Source organism: Salvelinus namaycush, unplaced genomic scaffold (assembly GCF_016432855.1).
Source record: "Salvelinus namaycush isolate Seneca unplaced genomic scaffold, SaNama_1.0 Scaffold7, whole genome shotgun sequence".
Classification (NCBI taxonomy): domain Eukaryota; kingdom Metazoa; phylum Chordata; class Actinopteri; order Salmoniformes; family Salmonidae; genus Salvelinus; species Salvelinus namaycush.
In genome coordinates this window covers 938186-957298 of record NW_024061419.1, presented here as the reverse complement: position 1 = coordinate 957298, position 19113 = coordinate 938186, and the positions used below count along the sequence as shown (strand labels likewise).

General features: G+C 39.9%; 1 protein-coding gene and 1 pseudogene across 1 annotated transcript; one reads left to right on the top strand and one right to left on the bottom strand.

Annotated features, from left to right (window-relative positions):
- The first annotated feature begins 223 nt into the window (after nucleotides 1–223).
- LOC120042497 lies at nucleotides 224–13183 on the top strand (annotated as a pseudogene).
- Nucleotides 13184–16840: 3657 nt separating this feature from the next.
- LOC120042491 (zinc finger protein 135-like) lies at nucleotides 16841–18480 on the bottom strand. Its single transcript, XM_038987324.1, has one exon. It carries the CDS (start codon nucleotides 18421–18423, stop codon nucleotides 17113–17115), a length of 1311 nt encoding a protein of 436 aa, XP_038843252.1. The 5' UTR covers nucleotides 18424–18480; the 3' UTR covers nucleotides 16841–17112.
- Between the last annotated feature and the right edge of the window lie 633 nt (nucleotides 18481–19113).

Genomic DNA, 19113 nt, shown 5'->3' with positions numbered 1-19113 from the left:
ATTGATAATACCTGTTAAGAAACTGATTGTTAGAACTGTTAAGGAATTAAAAAACTGTATGGTCATTGGCAAAAATAGAAAAGAGTAGAGGGCCTGGAAAGAGTTTTAACCAGAAAGGACACCCAATCCAATACACACAGGGGTGAAGCCTTACCACTGCTCCCAGTGTGGAAAGGGTTGTAACCAGTTAAGGGACCTGAAAACACATGAGAGAATACACATAGGGGAGATGTCCTACCATTGCTCCCAGTTTGGAAAGCGGTTTACAATATTAGGGACTCTGAGAATACATGAGAGAATACATACAGGAGAAAAGCTGTACCACTGTTACCAGTGTGGAAAGAGTTTTTCCAACTTATGTCAACTGAAAACACATAAGCGAATACACACAGTCGAGAAGCCTTACCACTGCTCCCAGTGTTCAATGCATTTTAACAAATTAGGAAGCCTTAAATAACACACAAGACTGCACACAGAGGAGAAGGCTTACAAAATGCTCAGAATGGGAAAACATATTACTCATCACAGTCACTTAAACATCATGAGAGAATCCACACAGAAGAGAAGAATTACTTGTATATTGATATTTCACATCACATTGACTTAAAATTCATCAGAGAACATACACAGTGCTCCCATTGTCTTATATTGTTGACTGATAATGTGTTTACTTGTTTTTACCATATGAAATTAAATGGTACAAGGTATACTCAAACATATATTTGTTTGTTTTTATTAGAAAACATGAATTTAATATGGAGTATGTCAGTTTGAATATAAAGAAGATCAGGTTCCTTGTTTTAAATGGTCCTTTTTTAAAACTCTTTGTGTGTTTATCTGGGTGTGTCATTCCTCCAGCACTACAGATAATCAATTTATATTTGGATGTGATGCATTTGCTCCATTGTTGACATTTGCATTTTTGGCCCACTGATGATTTAATGACATGAAAATGTTCAGACTCTGTAATGGAAAACGTTAATTGTATGTGTCCACATAACTGAGTATGTGACTAACCTTGTGAAACTGTCCTATTATAATCTCCTGTTCCTGGGAGTATCATTCTGTGTTGCAAACCAGCTGCACCTGTGTCCTTGTATGAATAAAGTCCCTCCCAGGAACAGGAAACTATAAAGATATGTGCTCATCACCCAATGCTTCAGAATTCAGACTGTCTACACTGCGCTGTGTAACTCTGTTATTCTCTCTGAGCTCAGAAATAAAGAATCTTGGTTTGACTTGGACTCCAGCAGATCCTTATTTTATAATATCCACCACAATTCTCCCACGGATTGCTGTTTATCATTGTCTCAATGAAGAGTTCTTTGTTTTACTTTCCTGGAGGCATTTACAAGCCTCCCACTGGTTGAATAAACGTTGTTACCCGAATTATGAGATTATTATTTTATTTGTCAAATGGCAACCAACCATCAATCATCATGTCACCAATATAAGACCATCAACATGTATTGGAATGGAGCATCAAGCTCATCACATGCTCTTTCACCACCCTGTGAAGTTCATAACTTATTTCATCTGTAGCCTAATAAACTACATGGGTTCCCAAGTCGTAGTGGGAGGACCACACAACATATCATCATGTGACTCCAGGTTAACTAAGATGTGATTGTTATTATATAAATATTTGAGCATTAAGGAGTTTCCACAGCCATTTCTCGCTTAGACATTTTTACTGACACAAATATACAAACAAATTGTCAAACGAAGTAACAAATCGTCTGTCGGCATTTATAAAAGTGTAAAGGCATATCCTGTTTCCATCAGCCCAGTCATTACTTTTGAAATGGTTGGATCAATATCCACCTTCATGATATGGATGAAGCCTGATTTGGAATATCTGAGTAGTTCTATCTGATGTCATAATACACCCCTCTGATAATCAAGTGATATTTGGAATGTCTGAGTAGTTCTATATGATGTCATAATACACCCCTCTGATAATCAAGTGATATTTGGAATGTCTGAGTAGTTCTATATGATGTCATAATACACCCCTCTGATAGTGATACATTTGCTCCATTGTTTCCATGTCAGTTGGTTTCCCACTCTGATGATTTATATCTGACAGAGGGGCTTTAAAGGAATAGTATGGTGACATCTTAGCGGTGCTTTAAATAAATAGGATTATTCATTAATTTAATACTCCTATACCAACAATACACTGCAGCTTTGACATCAAGAAGAGAATGGGCTGATGGGTGGTGGTGCTACTATATAGGTAAGGCTGTTCAATATGAATGTTCAATACACACACTAGGTTGATCAGTAGCCAGTTAGCTAGCTGCTACAGTCCAATATGAATGTTCAATACACACAATAGGTTGATCAGTAGCCAGTTAGCTAGCTGCTACAGTCCAATATGAATGTTCAATACACACAATAGGTTGATCAGTAGCCAGATAGCTAGCTGCTACAGTCCAATATGAATGTTCAATACACACAATAGGTTGGTTATGGAGGTGATGTACCACATTCAAAGTCCTGCAATAAGAGCTAAGATGCTAATATTTGTGTAAACTATACATAGTTGTGTTCTGTGGTTGTCAGTGAGTTGGCTGATATCCCATTTAATGAGGTCACTCCACAGTTAAGGCTGTACAGTGACTATACAAAGTCTACACTCTACACTTTGTGTTAGTAGCTGATGACAGAAGTGACAGCCTGGACACACATCAAAGTTTGACGCCGTCAGTGTTGTTGAGCAGAGAATCAACCAGATTGATTCACAGTCAGTGTTGTTGAGCAGAGAATCAACCAGATTGATTCACAGTCAGTGTTGTCGAGCAGAGAATCAACCAGATTGATTCACAGTCAGTGTTGTTGAGCAGAGAATCAACCAGATTGATTCACAGTCAGTGTTGTTGAGCAGAGAATCAACCAGATTGATTCACAGTCAGTGTTGTTGAGCAGAGAATCAACCAGATTGATTCACAGTCAGTGTTGTTGAGCAGAGAATCAACCAGATTGTCCATGTTGAAGATACTCAGGTGCATAATACATTTTATTTGTTTAATTCTGTTTTATTCAATTAGAAAATGTACTCTGATTGCAAATTGAGAAATCATGAAGTTTTTCTTCTATTCTGTTATTCAATTAGAAAATGTAGTCTGAATGAGAACAAGCACATCTGTGAGCGTTATGCATTATAACATCGATTGACTAAATGATGACGTTGACAGCTTTGTAGTAAAACCAGGGTTGGAGTCAATTCCATTTCAATTCCAGTCATTTCAGGAAGTTAACCAAATTCCAATTCAACATATTCCTCATTGAAAACCATAGAAGAGAATTGGCATTTTCAGTTTACTTCCTGAATGCTGAATGGCAGTGAGATGCCATCCTCCTTCTCACATCCAGCCTGTTCCTGATATTCTGGTCTACATACACCACCACAATCACTTACATTCGGGAGGTATTCAGACCTCTTGACTTTTCCACATGTTGTTACGTTACAGCCTTGTTCTCAAATTGATTAAATTGGGATGTTTTCCTCTTCAATCTACACACAATACTCCATAATGTTAAAGCAAAGACAGGGTTTTAGACATTATGGCAAATGTATTTTATAATTAAAAACTGAAATATAACATTTACATAAGTATTCAGACCCTTTACTCAGTACTTTGTTGAAGCACCTTTGGCAGCAATTACAGGCTCGAGTATTCTTGGGTACACCTGTATTTTTCTCACATTCTTCTCTACAGATCCTCTCAAGCTCTGTCAGGTTGGATGGGGAGCGTCGCTGCACAGCTATTTTCAGGTCTCTCCAGAGACGTTCGATGGGGTTCAAGTCCAGGCTCTGGCTGGGCCACTCAGGGACATTCAGAGACTTGTCCCGAAGCCACTTCTGCGTTGTCTTGGCTGTGTGCTTAGGGTTGTTGTTCTGTTGGAAGCTGAACCTTTGTCCCAGTCTGAGGTCCTGAGTGCTCTGGAGCAGGTTTTCATTAATGATCTCTCTGTATTTTATTTATTATTTATCCTTTATTTAACTAGGCAAGTCAGTTAAGAACAAATTCTTATTCACAATGACGGCCTACTAAAAGGCAAAAGGCCTCCTACGGCGGCTGGGATTCAAAATAAGAATACATCTGCTCTGTTCATCTTTCCATTCAATCCTGACTAGTCTCCCAGTCCCTGCCACTGAAAAACAACCCCACAGCATGATGCTGCCACCACAATGCTTCACCGTATTTGCTCTGTTGTTTACAGGATGATTTGTATCTTATAGAGCGTGGCTTTAAGGGAGTAGTACGGTCACATCTAGATAAAAACGAATGTGAAAAATGAACAGAGCAAATGTGTTTTAACACCTTACCTATTCATGGAAGTATTTATTCATCATCCGTGCTTCTACACCTGCATTGCTTGCTGTTTGGGGTTTTAGGCTGGGTTTCTGTACAGCACTTTGAGATATCAGCTGGTGTACGAAGGTCTATATAAATACATTTTATTTTATTTGATATTCATATTCAGCATCTACGTCTGTGTACAGGAAAGTATTATTTGTAAGACATAAGAGAAAAAACATCAACTTATTGTTCAATTATTATGACGTTCTTTCCAGTACAAAAAGTGTAGTAACTTGTTTCCAAACTGCGTTACCCACTCCAGTCAGCAGATGGCGGATGTGCGTCTTTCAGGTGATGCTTCTTGCGTGACGTATAATTTACTGGACGGAACGCTTCTTCACCAACAACAACGCACCTACTCTTTCATCCATCTTGGTAGCTTGCTTGCCAACATAAAGCTGAAAGATTGACGCTTTAGACCACGTTAATGTAAATTATCTAATCTCAATGTTGTAAACACAATTCTGTAGACTTATTAACTGGTTAACTTGAACCTAATTTGCTTGTTCAATTTGCAAACTTGTTAAAGATTGATGCTGAGCCTAGCACTAGGCTAGTCGCTAATGCTAACTCGCTAGCTAACATCCCTGACCATGAGTTCACTAAACTACTCCTCCCCTGCTAAAGAAGAGGAGGTCTGCTGGACGGAGAAAGAAGCTCTGGCGCTGAACATTGCCGTGAAAGAAGAAGAAGAGGAGGGTATTACAGTGAAAGAAGAGAAAGAACCTTTCAGAATGAAAAAGGAGGACGAGGAGGCTGTTATAGCGAAGGAAGAAGAGGCTGTTATAGTGAAGGAAGAAGAGGCTGTTATAGTGAATGAAGAAGAGGCTGTTATAGCGAAGGAAGAAGAGGCTGTTATAGTGAATGAAGAAGAGGCTGTTATAGCGAAGGAAGAAGAGGCTGTTATAGTGAAGAAAGAAGAGGCTGTTATAGTGAGGGAAGAAGAGAAAGAACCTTTCAGAATGAAAAAGGAGGAAGAGGATGCTATCTCAATAAAGGTGAAGATGGAAGACGTTTTTGGAGTGAAAGAGGAGGAGACAGAATATCAGATTATCACCAGTGAGTACTGTCTTAAAAGCAGGGGCACAAACTCTGCAGTTGTTGAACTGTGGGGCATTCTACTGAAGTTCTATATTTTAATATGTTTCGAGCAAGGATGCCAACAAACAACGCATACACAGTTGTATAGCGGCAGAATAGGATACCGGGTAGGGAGTGGGCTATTTCATTAGGTTTTTTACTCACCACGTTTATTCCGAAAAATGTCTGTCCTCGCTCTGGTAGCCTATGGACAAACATTAAGAATAAGCTACATGGTGAGTTGATGCCCTTTTGGCAGCTAGTTAGCTGGTGAATTGATCATGCTACTTTGTATGCGTTGTTTGTTGGCATCCTTGTACTTTACGAAGATTCGTGTTTGAACGTTCCACAAATTATACCCACCCGTTTCGTACTGTAAAATTTTTTAAAGTTTCAATCTGCCATTGGTACATTTATTTTGGGGACTTTTAAATTAGATGTATCGAATTCTCCATGTGGTCTATATTAAAGTTCCCCTCATCTAATATAACAGTCTTTTCAAATTCAATATTGGTGCATAATTTCTACTTAAAATATCAAAGGGACACAAAAGGCACCCATTTAGTGGAACGACCCTTTAACATTTGCATCACAAATAATATTTTATAGGCCCTTTTTAGACACATTCATGCCTATTGTAAGAACCAATGAATCACAGTGGTGGAAAAAGTACCCAATTGTCATACTTGAATATAAGTAAAGATACCTTAATAGAAAAGGACTCAAGTATACGTGAAAGTCACCCTTTCACATTTGCATCACAAACAATATATTTAAAAATCATGATGAAAGTGGCCATTTTATTTGGTCTCTTGTAAGACCCTATGATTGTAATAGATTGTCATACGTTTACCATCTGTTTGATGTTCTCATTCACACAGGAGAGAGACATGACTATTGTGGATCCTCTGGGGAGCCTCAACAACATCCTGATGCTGATGAGGCAGAGAAGAGTCTCTCCAGATCAGACCACCAGATGGTACAGCTTGGTCTGGTCTAGCATACAGCTTCCTCTATCAGGGGCTGGTTTTCTGTAAAGCACTTTATGACAACAGTAACATCAGCATTCATAAGGATATGTGTCTGTGTCCCCTCTTTATGGTTACCAGGACAACGCTAGCCCTTCCTCCCTCCCGGAGTCCCCGTGTCGTGCCTCTCCCGGTAGCACCTTACTGCTGGGTATGAAGAGGTTGTCTGTGCTGCTGGTGGACTGCAGGAAAACAACAGGGCTGAGTGGAACTGTGAGAGGAGGAGAAGAGAAGAAAGGATCAGATTTGACTCATCAAAGTAAGTGTTGTAGTTTAGTTTGAACAAATAAAATAGATCTGCCCACTGGTATCTGTTACCAGGACAACCAGCAGAGTTCTGTTAGTTGACAGGAAGATAGACTGGTGGATATGGATGTTATGAATATCATAACACTGAAAAAGGATTCTGCCAATGAAAAGAGGGAAACCAATAGACCATATAAAAAGGAATACGCTAGTCCTACATAGCTGAATTATTAAAGGGGGGTAAAGATAAAGATTTTGTTGGGGCGCCAAGCAGGTATTAAGAATAGAATAGATAGACTAGCACTACCAGACTCACACATTGAAAACATGATGGGGTCTTAAAGGAGGATTTTTCCTACTTGACGTCATGGGGCATCGAACCGTAGACATTTCAGTTACTGGCCCAACACTCTTAACCGCTAGTCTACAAATGTTCCAACTTTAATTAATTATTTCTCAATGATGCTTTAAAGGAAAAGTTTACCCAACATCCAGAAACTCCTAAGTGATTCCATACTATGAAACTAGTCCAGTGGAGTTTGTCCTCTCCCCCTCTCTCTCCCTGTAGTGTTGTACTGAAACAGCTGCAAAAACGTGACTTGTGACGTTTCTGGATGAGGCCGTCACTTTGCTACTTTGCCAGTTAATAAATTATTCAGAAATCCGCAGTGTGTTGACAAATTTGTTGTTTTATTAAAGCTATTGGCCTTTGGCTTTGAATTGTTTGTTTATATCTGAGAAAAAACACTTTTCAACCCATTTGATCTATTACATAATAAACACTTTAACCCGTATGATCTATTACATCATAAAACACCACTCAACCCGTATGATCTATTACATCATAAAACACTACTCAACCCATATGATCTATTACATCATAAAACACTACTCAACCCATATGATCTATTACATCATAAAACACTACTCAACCCATATGATCTATTACATCATAAAACACTACTCAACCCATATGATCTATTACATCATAAAACACTACTTAACCCATATGATCTATTACATCATAAAACACTACTCAACCCATATGATCTATTACATCATAAAACACTACTCAACCCGTATGGTCTATTACATCATAAAGCACTACTCAACCCGTATGATCTATTACATCATAAAACACTACTCAACCCATATGATCTATTACATCATAAAACACTACTCAACCCATATGATCTATTACATCATAAAACACTACTCAACCCGTATGGTCTATTACATCATAAATCACTACTCAACCCGTATGATCTATTACATCATAAAACACTACTCAACTCATATGATCTATTACATCATAAAACACTACTCAACCCATAGGATCTATTACATCATAAAACACTACTCAACCCATATGATCTATTACATCATAAGTCTAATAAAACGTATACAAATATGATGTCACAGTGAATTCATGACATGTGGATGAACACGCCTCTTCATACTGTATAATATGGCTATATATAGACTGAACAAAATATAAACGCAACATTCAACGATTTACAGTTCATATAAGGAAATCAGTCACTGTAAATAAATTAATTAGGCCCTGATCTATGGACTTGACATGACTGGGCAGGGGCGCAGACTTGACATGACTGGGAGGGCATAGGCCCACCCACTGGGGAGCCAGGCAATTCCGAAGGAGTTTTTCCCCACAAAAGGGTTTTATTACAGAGAGACGTTCTACTCAGTTTTATCCAGTGTCCGGGTGGCTGTGGAAGTTTTGGTTATTCGTGGTCTGCGTTTGTGAGGTCGGTTGGACATACTGCCAAATTCTCTAAAACGACGTTGGAGGCAGCTTATGGTAGAGGAATTTACAGTACCAGTCAAAAGTGTGGGGACACCTACTCATTCCAGGGTTTTGCTTTATTTTTTACTATGTTCTACTGTGTAGAACATAGTAAAAAGACATGAAGACATCAACTATGAAATAACACATCATGCAGTAACCAGAAATTGTTAAACAAATCAAAATATACTTTATATTTGAGATTCTTCAAAGTAGCCACCCTTTGCCTTGATGACAGCTTTGCACACTCTTGGCATTCTCTCAACCAGCTTCATGTGGTAATCACCTGGAATGCATTTCAATTAACATCTGTGCCTTGTTAAGTTAATTTGTGGATTTTATTTCCTTCTTAATGCGTTGGAGCCAATCAGTCGTGTTGTGACGAGGTAGGGGTGGTATACAGAAGATAGCCCTATTTGGTAATAGACCAAGTCCATATTATGGCAAGAACAGCTCAAATAAGCAAAGAGAAACAACTGTCCTTTAAGACATAAAGGTCAGTCAATCAGGAAAATGTCAAGAACTTTGAAAGTTTCTTCAAGTGCAGTCGCAAAAACCATCAACTGCTTTAATGAAACGGGCTCTCATGAGGACCACCACAGGAATGGAAGACCCAGAGTTACTTCTACTGCAGAGGATAAGTTCATTAGAGTTACCAGCCTCAGAAATTGCAGCCCAAATAAATGCTTCACAGAGTTCAATTAAGAGACACATCTCAACATCAACTGTTCAGAGGAGACTGTGTGAATCAGGCCTTCATGGTCGAATTGCTGCAAAGAAACCACTACTAAAGGACACCAATAATAAGAAGAGACTTGCTTTAGCCAAGCAACACGATCAATGGAGATTAGACTTGTGGAAATCTGTCTTTCGGTCTGATGAGTCCAAATTTGAGATTTTTGGTTCCAAGTGCCATGTCTTTGTGAGACGCAGAGTAGGTGAACGGAAGATCTCTGCATGTGTGGTTCCCACCGTGAAGCATGGAGGAGGAGATTTGATGGTGTGTGGGTGCTTTGCTGGTGACACTGTCAGTGATTTTATTTAGAATTCAAGGCACACTTAACCAGGTTGGCTACCACAGTATTCTGCAGCGATACGCAATCCCATCTGGTTTGGTCTTTGTGGGACTATCATTTGTTTTTCAACAGGACAATGACCCAACACACCTCCAGGTAGTGTAAGGGCTATTTGACCAAGGAGAGTGCTGCATTAGATGACCTGGCCTCCACAATCCCCCGACCTCAACCAAATTGAGATGGTTTGGGATGGAGTTGGACCGCAGAGTGAAGGAAAAGCAGCCAACAAGTGCTCAGCATATGTGGGAACTCCTTCAAGACTGTTGGAAAAGCATTCCAGGTGAAGCTGGTTGAGAGAATGCCAAGAGTGTGCAAAGCTGTCATCACAGCAAAGGGTGGCTACTGTGAAGAATCTAAAATATTTAGATTTGTTTAACACTTCTTTTGGGTACTACATGATTTAATGTGTTATTTCATAGTTTTGATGTCTTCACTATTCTACAATGCAGAAAATAGTAAAAATAAAGAATAACCCTTTAGTAGGCGAGTCCAAACTTTTGACTGGTGTTGTACATTCAATTCCATGGCAACAGCTCCGGTGGACATTCCTGCAGTCAGCATGCCAATTGCACGCTCCCTCTGAGACATCTGTGGCATTGTTGTGTGACAACGGCACATTTTAGTGTGGCTTTTATTGTCCCAAGCACAAAGTGCACCTGTGTAATGATAATGCTGTTTAATCAGCTTCTTGATATGCCACATCTGTCAGGTGGATGGATTATCTTGGCAAAGGATAAATGTTCACTAACAGGGACGTAAACAACTTTGTGCACAAAATACTGCAATCTTTTATTTCAGCTCATGAAACATGGGACCAACACTTTACATGTTGCGTTTATATTTTCGTTCAGTATAGTTGCTATCAGTTTTAGGAACATATGTCATAGTGAATTCATGACATGTGAATGAACAAGCCTTTTCGTATTTTGTTTATTTATATAGTTTTAGGAACATCTCCAAAATATTTCACCAGATTTTTTTACCCCGAAATGTCAGAACATCAGCGATTTGTCAAAATGTAGAAAATTTGTGAACATCTAAATAAATTGGGCCATTTAAACAGCATGTGTCGAACCCTTTCGACAATGGGGAGATGTTTTTTATGTGCTTTGTGTCTTCGACGTAAAAACAAATTTTGGACTTCCACAGAAATTTTACTTCTTTACTTATTTTAGGTTTAAAGAAGTGTGTAGGTCATGTTCTGTATCATACAGCTATTAGTGTTGTGTATATATATATATATATCTATTGATTGATTGAAAGACCAGACTCAGTGGAACCAGAGACGTCCAAACCAGCAAGACGACACCAGCGCTCCCAGTGTGGAAAGAGTTTTAACCACTTACGTAACCTGAAAACACATGAGAGAATAAACACACAGGTAAAGCCTTACCACTGCTCCCAGTGTGGAACGGGCTGTAACCGGTTAAGGGACCTGAAACAACATGAGAGAATACACACAGGGGAGAAGCCTTACCACTGCTCCCAGTGTGGAAAGAGTTTTACTCAGTTATGTAACCTGAAAACACATGAGCGTATACACACAGGGGAGAAGCGTTACCACTGCTCCCAGTGTGGAAAGAGTTATACAACATTTGGGAGCCTGACAATACATGAGAGAATACATACAGGAGAAAAGCTGTACCACTGCTCCCAGTGTGGAAAGAGTTTTAACCAGAAAGGATACCTGAAACAACACGCTAGAATACACACAGGGGAGAAGCCTTACCACTGCTCCCAGTGTGGAAAGAGTTTTAACCAGAAAGCCCACCTGAACCAACATGAGAGAATACACACAGGAGAGAAGTCTTACCACTGCTCCAAGTTTGGAACGGGTTTTAACCAGTTAAGGGACCTGAAACGACACGAGAGAATACATACAGGGGAGAAGCCTCACCACTGTTCCCAGTGTGAAAAGAGTTTTACAATGTTGGGGAGCCTGAAAATACATGAGAGAATGCATACAGGGGAAAAGCCATACCACTGCTCCCAGTGTGGAAAGAGTTTTACTACATTAGGGACCCTGAAAATACATGAGAGAATGCATACAGGAGAAAAGCCGTACCACTGCTCCCGTTGTGGAAAGAGTTTTACCCACTTAAGTAACCTGAAAACACACGAGAGAATACACACAGGGGAGAAGCCTTACCACTGCTGCCAGTGTGGAAAGAGTTTTACCCACTTGTGTAACCTGAAAACGCATGAGCGAATACATACAGGGGAGAAGCCTTACCACTGCTCCCAGTGTGAAAAGAGTTTTACAGAGTTAGGTAACATGAGAAGACATGAGATAAAACACAGAGGAGATAAAGATGTAGGCTGCTGAACATTAAGACATAGGACAAATATAGGCCTCTGAACAGTGAGAAATGGTACAGGTGCGGGTCCAATACATGGTGGGTCAGTATAGGCCTCTGAACAGTATTAAAGTGGATTGTGTTTGTGGATTTGTTTGCTGACTTCACAAAATGAATTTCCATGTAAATGGACAAAGTATATCATATTTTGTATATCGTACTTTGATCTCAATTTGAGAGAAAAAATATCCAGTTAGAGCAGGGTTTCCCAACTCAGTAACTCAGATCAGCTTTAATATCGAACATAGATTGTAACTCAGTCTACTGCATGTATTATAGTGGGTTATGCCTTGGTGGAAGATCAGCTTTAATATTGAACATAGATTGTAGATTCCATCAATGTAATTGTCTGTATCATGGGTAAATATACATATATACTGTTATCTCAGAATGATGTTGGGGATAATTAAGTAGTGGTCCTGTAAACTCCAACAGAAATGAATTAACATGTATAACTTCAAGTTAAACAATAATTTTCACTCATAACAACTGGTTTCAATTACATTTTCATCAAACTAACAAGCAAATACTTTACGAATTTATTGTTACAAATCAACTTGCAAGGTTTCTAGCCAACTAGCCTGCTAACATTAGCCTTACCAGCCTGCTAACATTAGCCAACTAGCCTGCTAACATTAGCCTTAACAGCCTGCTAACATTAGCCAACTAGCCTGCTAACATTAGCCTTACCAGCCTGCTAACATTAGCCAACTAGCCTGCTAACATTAGCCTTACCAGCCTGCTAACATTAGCCAACTAGCCTGCTAACATTAGCCTTACCAGCCTGCTAACATTAGCCTTACCAGCCTGCTAACATTAGCCAACTAGCCTGCTAACATTAGCCTTACCAGCCTATGTATAATGTACACCACCGTTCAAAACTTTTAGAACACCCCAGTTTTTCCAGTTTGTATTGAAATTCATACAGTTGAATATCTTAATGTACTCTGAAATTAAAGCATCGAAACAAATAAACAATTGGAGACAAAAAAGATAAATCATGGAGTTGTTTTATTTATCAAAAATGTAATCAAACATTTTTTGACTCCTCAAAGTAGCCACCTTTTTGCAGACATAACAGCCGAACAAACTCGTGGCATTCTTTCTACAATGGAAATCGAATTATTGTTTGGAATGTTCTTCCCAACACTGTTACAGAAATTCCCACATGTGTTACATGGGTTTCTTTGCTTTCAACCTTCAATCCAGTTCATCCTAAACCAGCACCATGGGGTTTAAGGCTGGAGACTGGCCATTCCATGATTTGAAGACTACCGGCTTGTTCTTTTCTTCTAAGGTAGTTCTGACATAGCCCGGAGGTATGTTTTGGGCCATTATCTTGCTGTAGGATGAACCCCATAGCCTGGCGGTATGTTTTGGGCCATTATCTTGCTGTAGGATGAACCCCATAGCCTGGAGGTATGTTTTGGGCCATTATCTTGCTGTAGGATGAACCCCATAGCCCGGAGGTATGTTTTGGGCCATTATCTTGCTGTAGGATGAACCCCATAGCCCGGAGGTATGTTTTGGGCCATTATCTTGCTGTAGGATGAACCCCATAGCCTGGAGGTATGTTTTGGGCCATTATCTTGCTGTAGGATGAACCCCATAGCCCAGAGGTATGTTTTGGGCCATTATCTTGCTGTAGGATGAACCCCATAGCCTGGCGGTATGTTTTGGGCCATTATCTTGCTGTAGGATGAACCCCATAGCCTGGCGGTATGTTTTGGGCCATTATCTTGCTGTAGGATGAACCCCATAGCCCGGAGGTATGTTTTGGGCCATTATCTTGCTGTAGGATGAACCCCATAGCCCGGAGGTATGTTTTGGGCCATTATCTTGCTGTAGGATGAACCCCATAGCCCGGAGGTATGTTTTGGGCCATTATCTTGCTGTAGGATGAACCCCATAGCCCGGAGGTATGTTTTGGGCCATTATCTTGCTGTAGGATGAACCCCATAGCCTGGCGGTATGTTTTGGGCCATTATCTTGCTGTAGGATGAACCCCATAGCCTGGAGGTATGTTTTGGGACATTATCTTGCTGTAGTATATATATACACACAGTTGAAGTTGGAAGTTTACATACACTTAGGTTGGAGTCATTAAAACTTGTTCTTCAACCACTCCACAAATGTCTTTTGGACCAAGGACCAAGCAGCGTGGTAACAGGCGGCAGCAGCAGCAGCAGCAGCAGCAGGAGAAGCAGCGACCTAAATCTCAGGACTCCTGGACATGGGAGGAAATATTAGACGCAAGGGACCATGGGCACAGCCGGGTGAATATCGCCGCCCCAAGGCAGAGCTGTTGGTTTGGCGTAGTATGCACAGTATTCGCCCTGAGGAGCGTGTTAGCTGTCTGATGCCACATGTGTCAGTTCCTAGTACTCATCCTGAAACATGTGTTAAAGTTCCGGAACATTGATTGATGCCAATTAATAAATGCAAATTAATTACTTAAAAGTCATTCAATGTGATTTTCTGGATTTTTGTTTTAGATTCTGTCTCTCACAGTTGAAGTGTACCTATGATAAAAATTACAGACCTCTACATGCTTTGTAAGTAGGAAAACCTGCAAAATCGGCAGTGTATCAAATACTTGTTCTCCCCACTGTATATAGAAGCACAGCTAACTGGCTACCGAATGACCTGTTTTCAGTTGTAAAAAATAAAATAAAATTTGCAACAATTTCTAAAGATCTGTTTTTGTTTTGTCATTATGGGATATTGTGATGTCATTATGGGATATTGTGATGTCATTATGGGATATTGTGTGTAGATTGATGAGGGGAAAAAATGATTTAATACATTTTAGAATAAGGCTGTAACGTAACAAAATGTGGAAAAAAGTCAAGGGGTCTGAATACTTTCTGAAGGCATTGTATATAGCCATGTTATAAAGTATGAAAAGGCTTGTTCATTCACATGTCATGAAATCACTATGACATCATCATATTTGTATATATCCTAATGAATAAACTTTGGATGGAAACATGGTTATTATTTATTTAACAAGGTAAGTCAACTGAGAACACATTGTCATTTACAGCAACAACCTGGGGAATCATTACAGGGGAGAGAAGGGAGGATGCATGAGCCAAATTGTAAACAGTTGATATAGTTTACACAAATATTAGTCTCTTAGCTCTTATTGCAGGACTTTGACTGTGGTACATCACCTCCCCAGTCAACCTATTGTGTGTATTGAACATTCATATTGGACAGCCTTACCTATAGAGTAGCACCACCACCCATCAGCCCATTCTCTTCTTGCAGTCAAAGCTGCAGTGTATTGTATCTGTAGGAGTTCATGATTAATAATCCTATTTATTTCAAGCCCCACTAAGATGTCACCATACTATTCCTTTAAAGCCCCTCTGTTAGATATAAATCATCAGTGGGAAACCAACTGACATGGAAACAATGGAGCAAATGTATCACTATTATGACATCATACAGAACTACTCAGACATTCCAAATATCACATGATTATCAGAGGGGTGTATTATGACATCAGATAGAACTACTCAGACATTCCAAATCAGGCTTCATCCATATCATGAAGGTGGATATTGATCCAAATATTTCAAAAGTAATGACCGGGCTGACGGAAACAGGTTATGCCTTTACAATTTTATAAAAGCCGACAGACGATATGTTAGTTCGTTTTACATGGTGGGGTCTTTTTGTGTCAGTAAAAATGTTTAAGCGAGAAATGGCGGTGGAAACTCCTTTATGCTCAAAAATGTATATTTAAGTTTTGTCACGCAAAGCCTTTTATCTGCAATGAGTCTGTTTGATAGAAACATTTCTGGTGGGAAAAGGCATATATTGTTTTATGCAGAGTTCTGAATATTCACATGAAAATCTGTCTCAAATTACATGCAAACTTAGCTACTAAGGTGGATATTGATCCAACACCTGCTACTTATTCAAACCAGCCTACTGGGCACAGACGTCAGTTCAACATCTAGTTTCTATTTACATTTCTTTGAGTCGTCAACTAAAGTGAATTCAACACAAAATGTCACCTGTCATTGGATTTAGGTTGCCAGTTGGATGAAAAATAACTAAAAATAACTGATGTTGATGGCTTTTTACAAATCCAATCAGTTTTCTACATCTATCATCATCACATGGATTTGTTTTGTTTAAATGACATGGAAACAATGTTTATTCAACCAGTGGGAGGCTTGTAAATGACCCCAGGAAAGTGGAACGAGGAACTCTTCATTGAGACAATAATAAACAGCAATCCGTGGCAGAGTTGTGGTGGATATGCTGGAGTCCAAGTCAAACCAAGATTATTTATTTCTGAGCTCAGAGAGAATAACAGAGTTACACAGCGCAGTGTAGACAGTCTGAATTCCAAAGCATTGGGTGATGAGCACATATCTTTATAGTTTCCTGTTCCTGGGCGGGACTTTATTCATACAAGGACGCAGGTGCAAATTGGTTTGCAACACAGAATGATACTCCCAAGAACAGGAGTTTATAATAGGAGAGTTTCACAAGGTTAGTCACATACTCAGTTATGTCTAGGAACAGGAGATTATAATAGGACCGTTTCACAAGGTTAGTCACATACTCAGTTATGTGGACACATACAATTAACATTTTCCATTACAGAGTCTGAACATTTTAATTTCATTAAATCATCAGTGGGCCAAAAATGCAAATGTCAACAATGGAACAAATGCATCACATCCAAATATCACTGTATTATCTGTAGTGCTGGAGGAATGACACACCCAGACAAACACACACAAAGAGTTTAAAAAAGGACCATTTAAACACATGGAATCTGATCTACTTTATATTCAAACTGACATACTCCATATTAAATTCATGTTTTCTAATAAAAACAAACAAATATATGTTTGAGTATACCTTGTACCATTTAATTTCATATGGTAAAAACAAGTAAACACATTATCAGTCAACAATATAAGACAATGGGAGCACTGTGTATGTTCTCTGATGAATTTTAAGTCAATGAGATGTGAAATATCAATATACAAGTAATTCTTCTCTTCTGTGTGGATTCTCTCATGATGTTTAAGTGACTGTGATGAGTAATATGTTTTCCCAGTCTGAGCAATTTCTAAGCCTTCTCCTCTGTGTGTAGTCTCATGCGTTCTTTCAGGCTTCCTAAATGGGCAAAAACTTTGCACCCTGGGAGGAGTGGTAAGGCTTCTCCCCTCTGTGTACTTTCTCGTGTTGGTTCAGGTTGCTTTTCTGATTAAAACTCTTTCCACAAATGCAGCAGTGGTAATACTTCTCTCCTGTGTGAATTCTCTCGTGAGCATTAAGGGTTCCTAAAAGCACAAAACTCTTTCCACACTGGGAGCAGTGGTAAGGCTTCTCCCCTGTGTGTATTCTCTCATGTTGTTTCAGCTCCCCTGAACGGCGGAAACACTTTCCACACTGGGAGCAGTGGTAAGGCTTCTCCCCTGTGTGTATTCTCTCATGAGCTTTAAGGGTTCCTAACACCTTAAAACTCTTTCCACATTGGGAGCAGTGGTAAGGCTTCTCCCCTGTGTGTATTCTCTCATGAGCTTTAAGGGTTCCTAAAAGCTTAAAACTCTTTCCACACTGGGAGCAGTGGTAAGGCTTCTCCCCTGTGTGTATTCTCTCATGTCGTTTCAGCTCCCCTGAACTGCTGAAACACTTTCCACACTGGGAGCAGTGGTAAGGCTTCTCCCCTGTGTGTATTCTCTCATGTTGTTTCAGATGACAAGGCCGTTTGAAACGCTTTCCACACTGGGAGCAGTGGTAAGGCTTCTCCTCTGTGTGTATTCTCTTGTGTTGGTTCAGGTTTCCTTTCTGGCTGAAACACTGTCCACACTGGGAGCAGTGGTAAGGCTTCTCTCCTGTGTGTAATCTCTCATGTCGTTTCAGCTCCCCTGAACTGCTGAAACACTTTCCACACTGGGAGCAGTGGTAAGGCTTCTCCCCTGTGTGTATTTTCCCGTGGGCTTTAAGGGTTTCTAACACCCTAAAACTCTTTCCACATTGGGAGCAGTGGTAAGGCTTCTCCCCTGTGTGTATTCTCTCGTGTTGGTTCAGCTTTCCTTTCTGGCTGAAACACTGTCCACACTGGGAGCAGTGGTAAGGCTTCTCCCCTGTGTGTATTCTCTCATGTCGTTTCAGCTCCCCTGAACTGCTGAAACACTTTCCACACTGGAAGCAGTGGTAAGGCTTCTCCCCTGTGTGTATTCTCTCATGTTGTTTCAGCTCCCCTGACCGCTTGAAACACTGTCCACACTGGGAGCAGTGGTAAGGCTTCTCCCCTGTGTGTATTCTGTCATGTTGTTTCAGATGACAAGGCCGTTTGAAACTCTTTCCACACTGGGAGCAGTGGTAAGGCTTCTCCCCTGTGTGTATTCTCTCGTGAGCTTTAAGGGTTCCTAAAAGCTTAAAACTCTTTCCACACTGGGAGCAGTGGTAAGGCTTCTCCATTGTGTGTATTTTCTCGTGTTGTTTCAGGTTCCATAACCGGTTACAACCCTTTCTAAAGTGGGAGCACTGGTGTCGTCTTGCTGGTTCGGACGTCCCTGGCTCTGGTTCCTCTGAGTCTGGTCTTTCTCCTGCCAAAGACACTGTGTTATTTTTAAATTAGAGACCCGAATGAAACCTCCACATGATAAAACAACCTTGCTACGAGGGTAAATCCTAAATCAGATCTCTCAATAACCTGAGGCCAGTTTTAACAATTATAGTGTGATTTTAAAACAAATGTAGAGCTTCCTGGCAATTACTGCTATGTTTACATTACTTATTTTATTCATCCTGTTTTACAAGTCAGAACACAAACTAGACAGTTCTAGGACACTGAAGACACAGACGTCGCTAGATTCCAATCAAGCAGGTGGTTCTAAATATATAACTTTCATAGCTGTATGATACAGAATGTGACCTACACACTTCCTTAAACATAAAATAAGTAAAGAAGTAATTTTGTGTGGAAGTCCAAAACTTGTTTTTACGTCGAAAATACAAAGCACAAGATACAAAGCACTTGAACTTTGTGAAGCGTTTATTTGGGCTGCAATTTCTAAGGCTGGTAACTCTAATGAACTTATGCATCAGAAGTAACTCTGGGGCTCCCATTCCTGTGGTGGTCCTTAAAGTAATGATGGACTGTTGTTT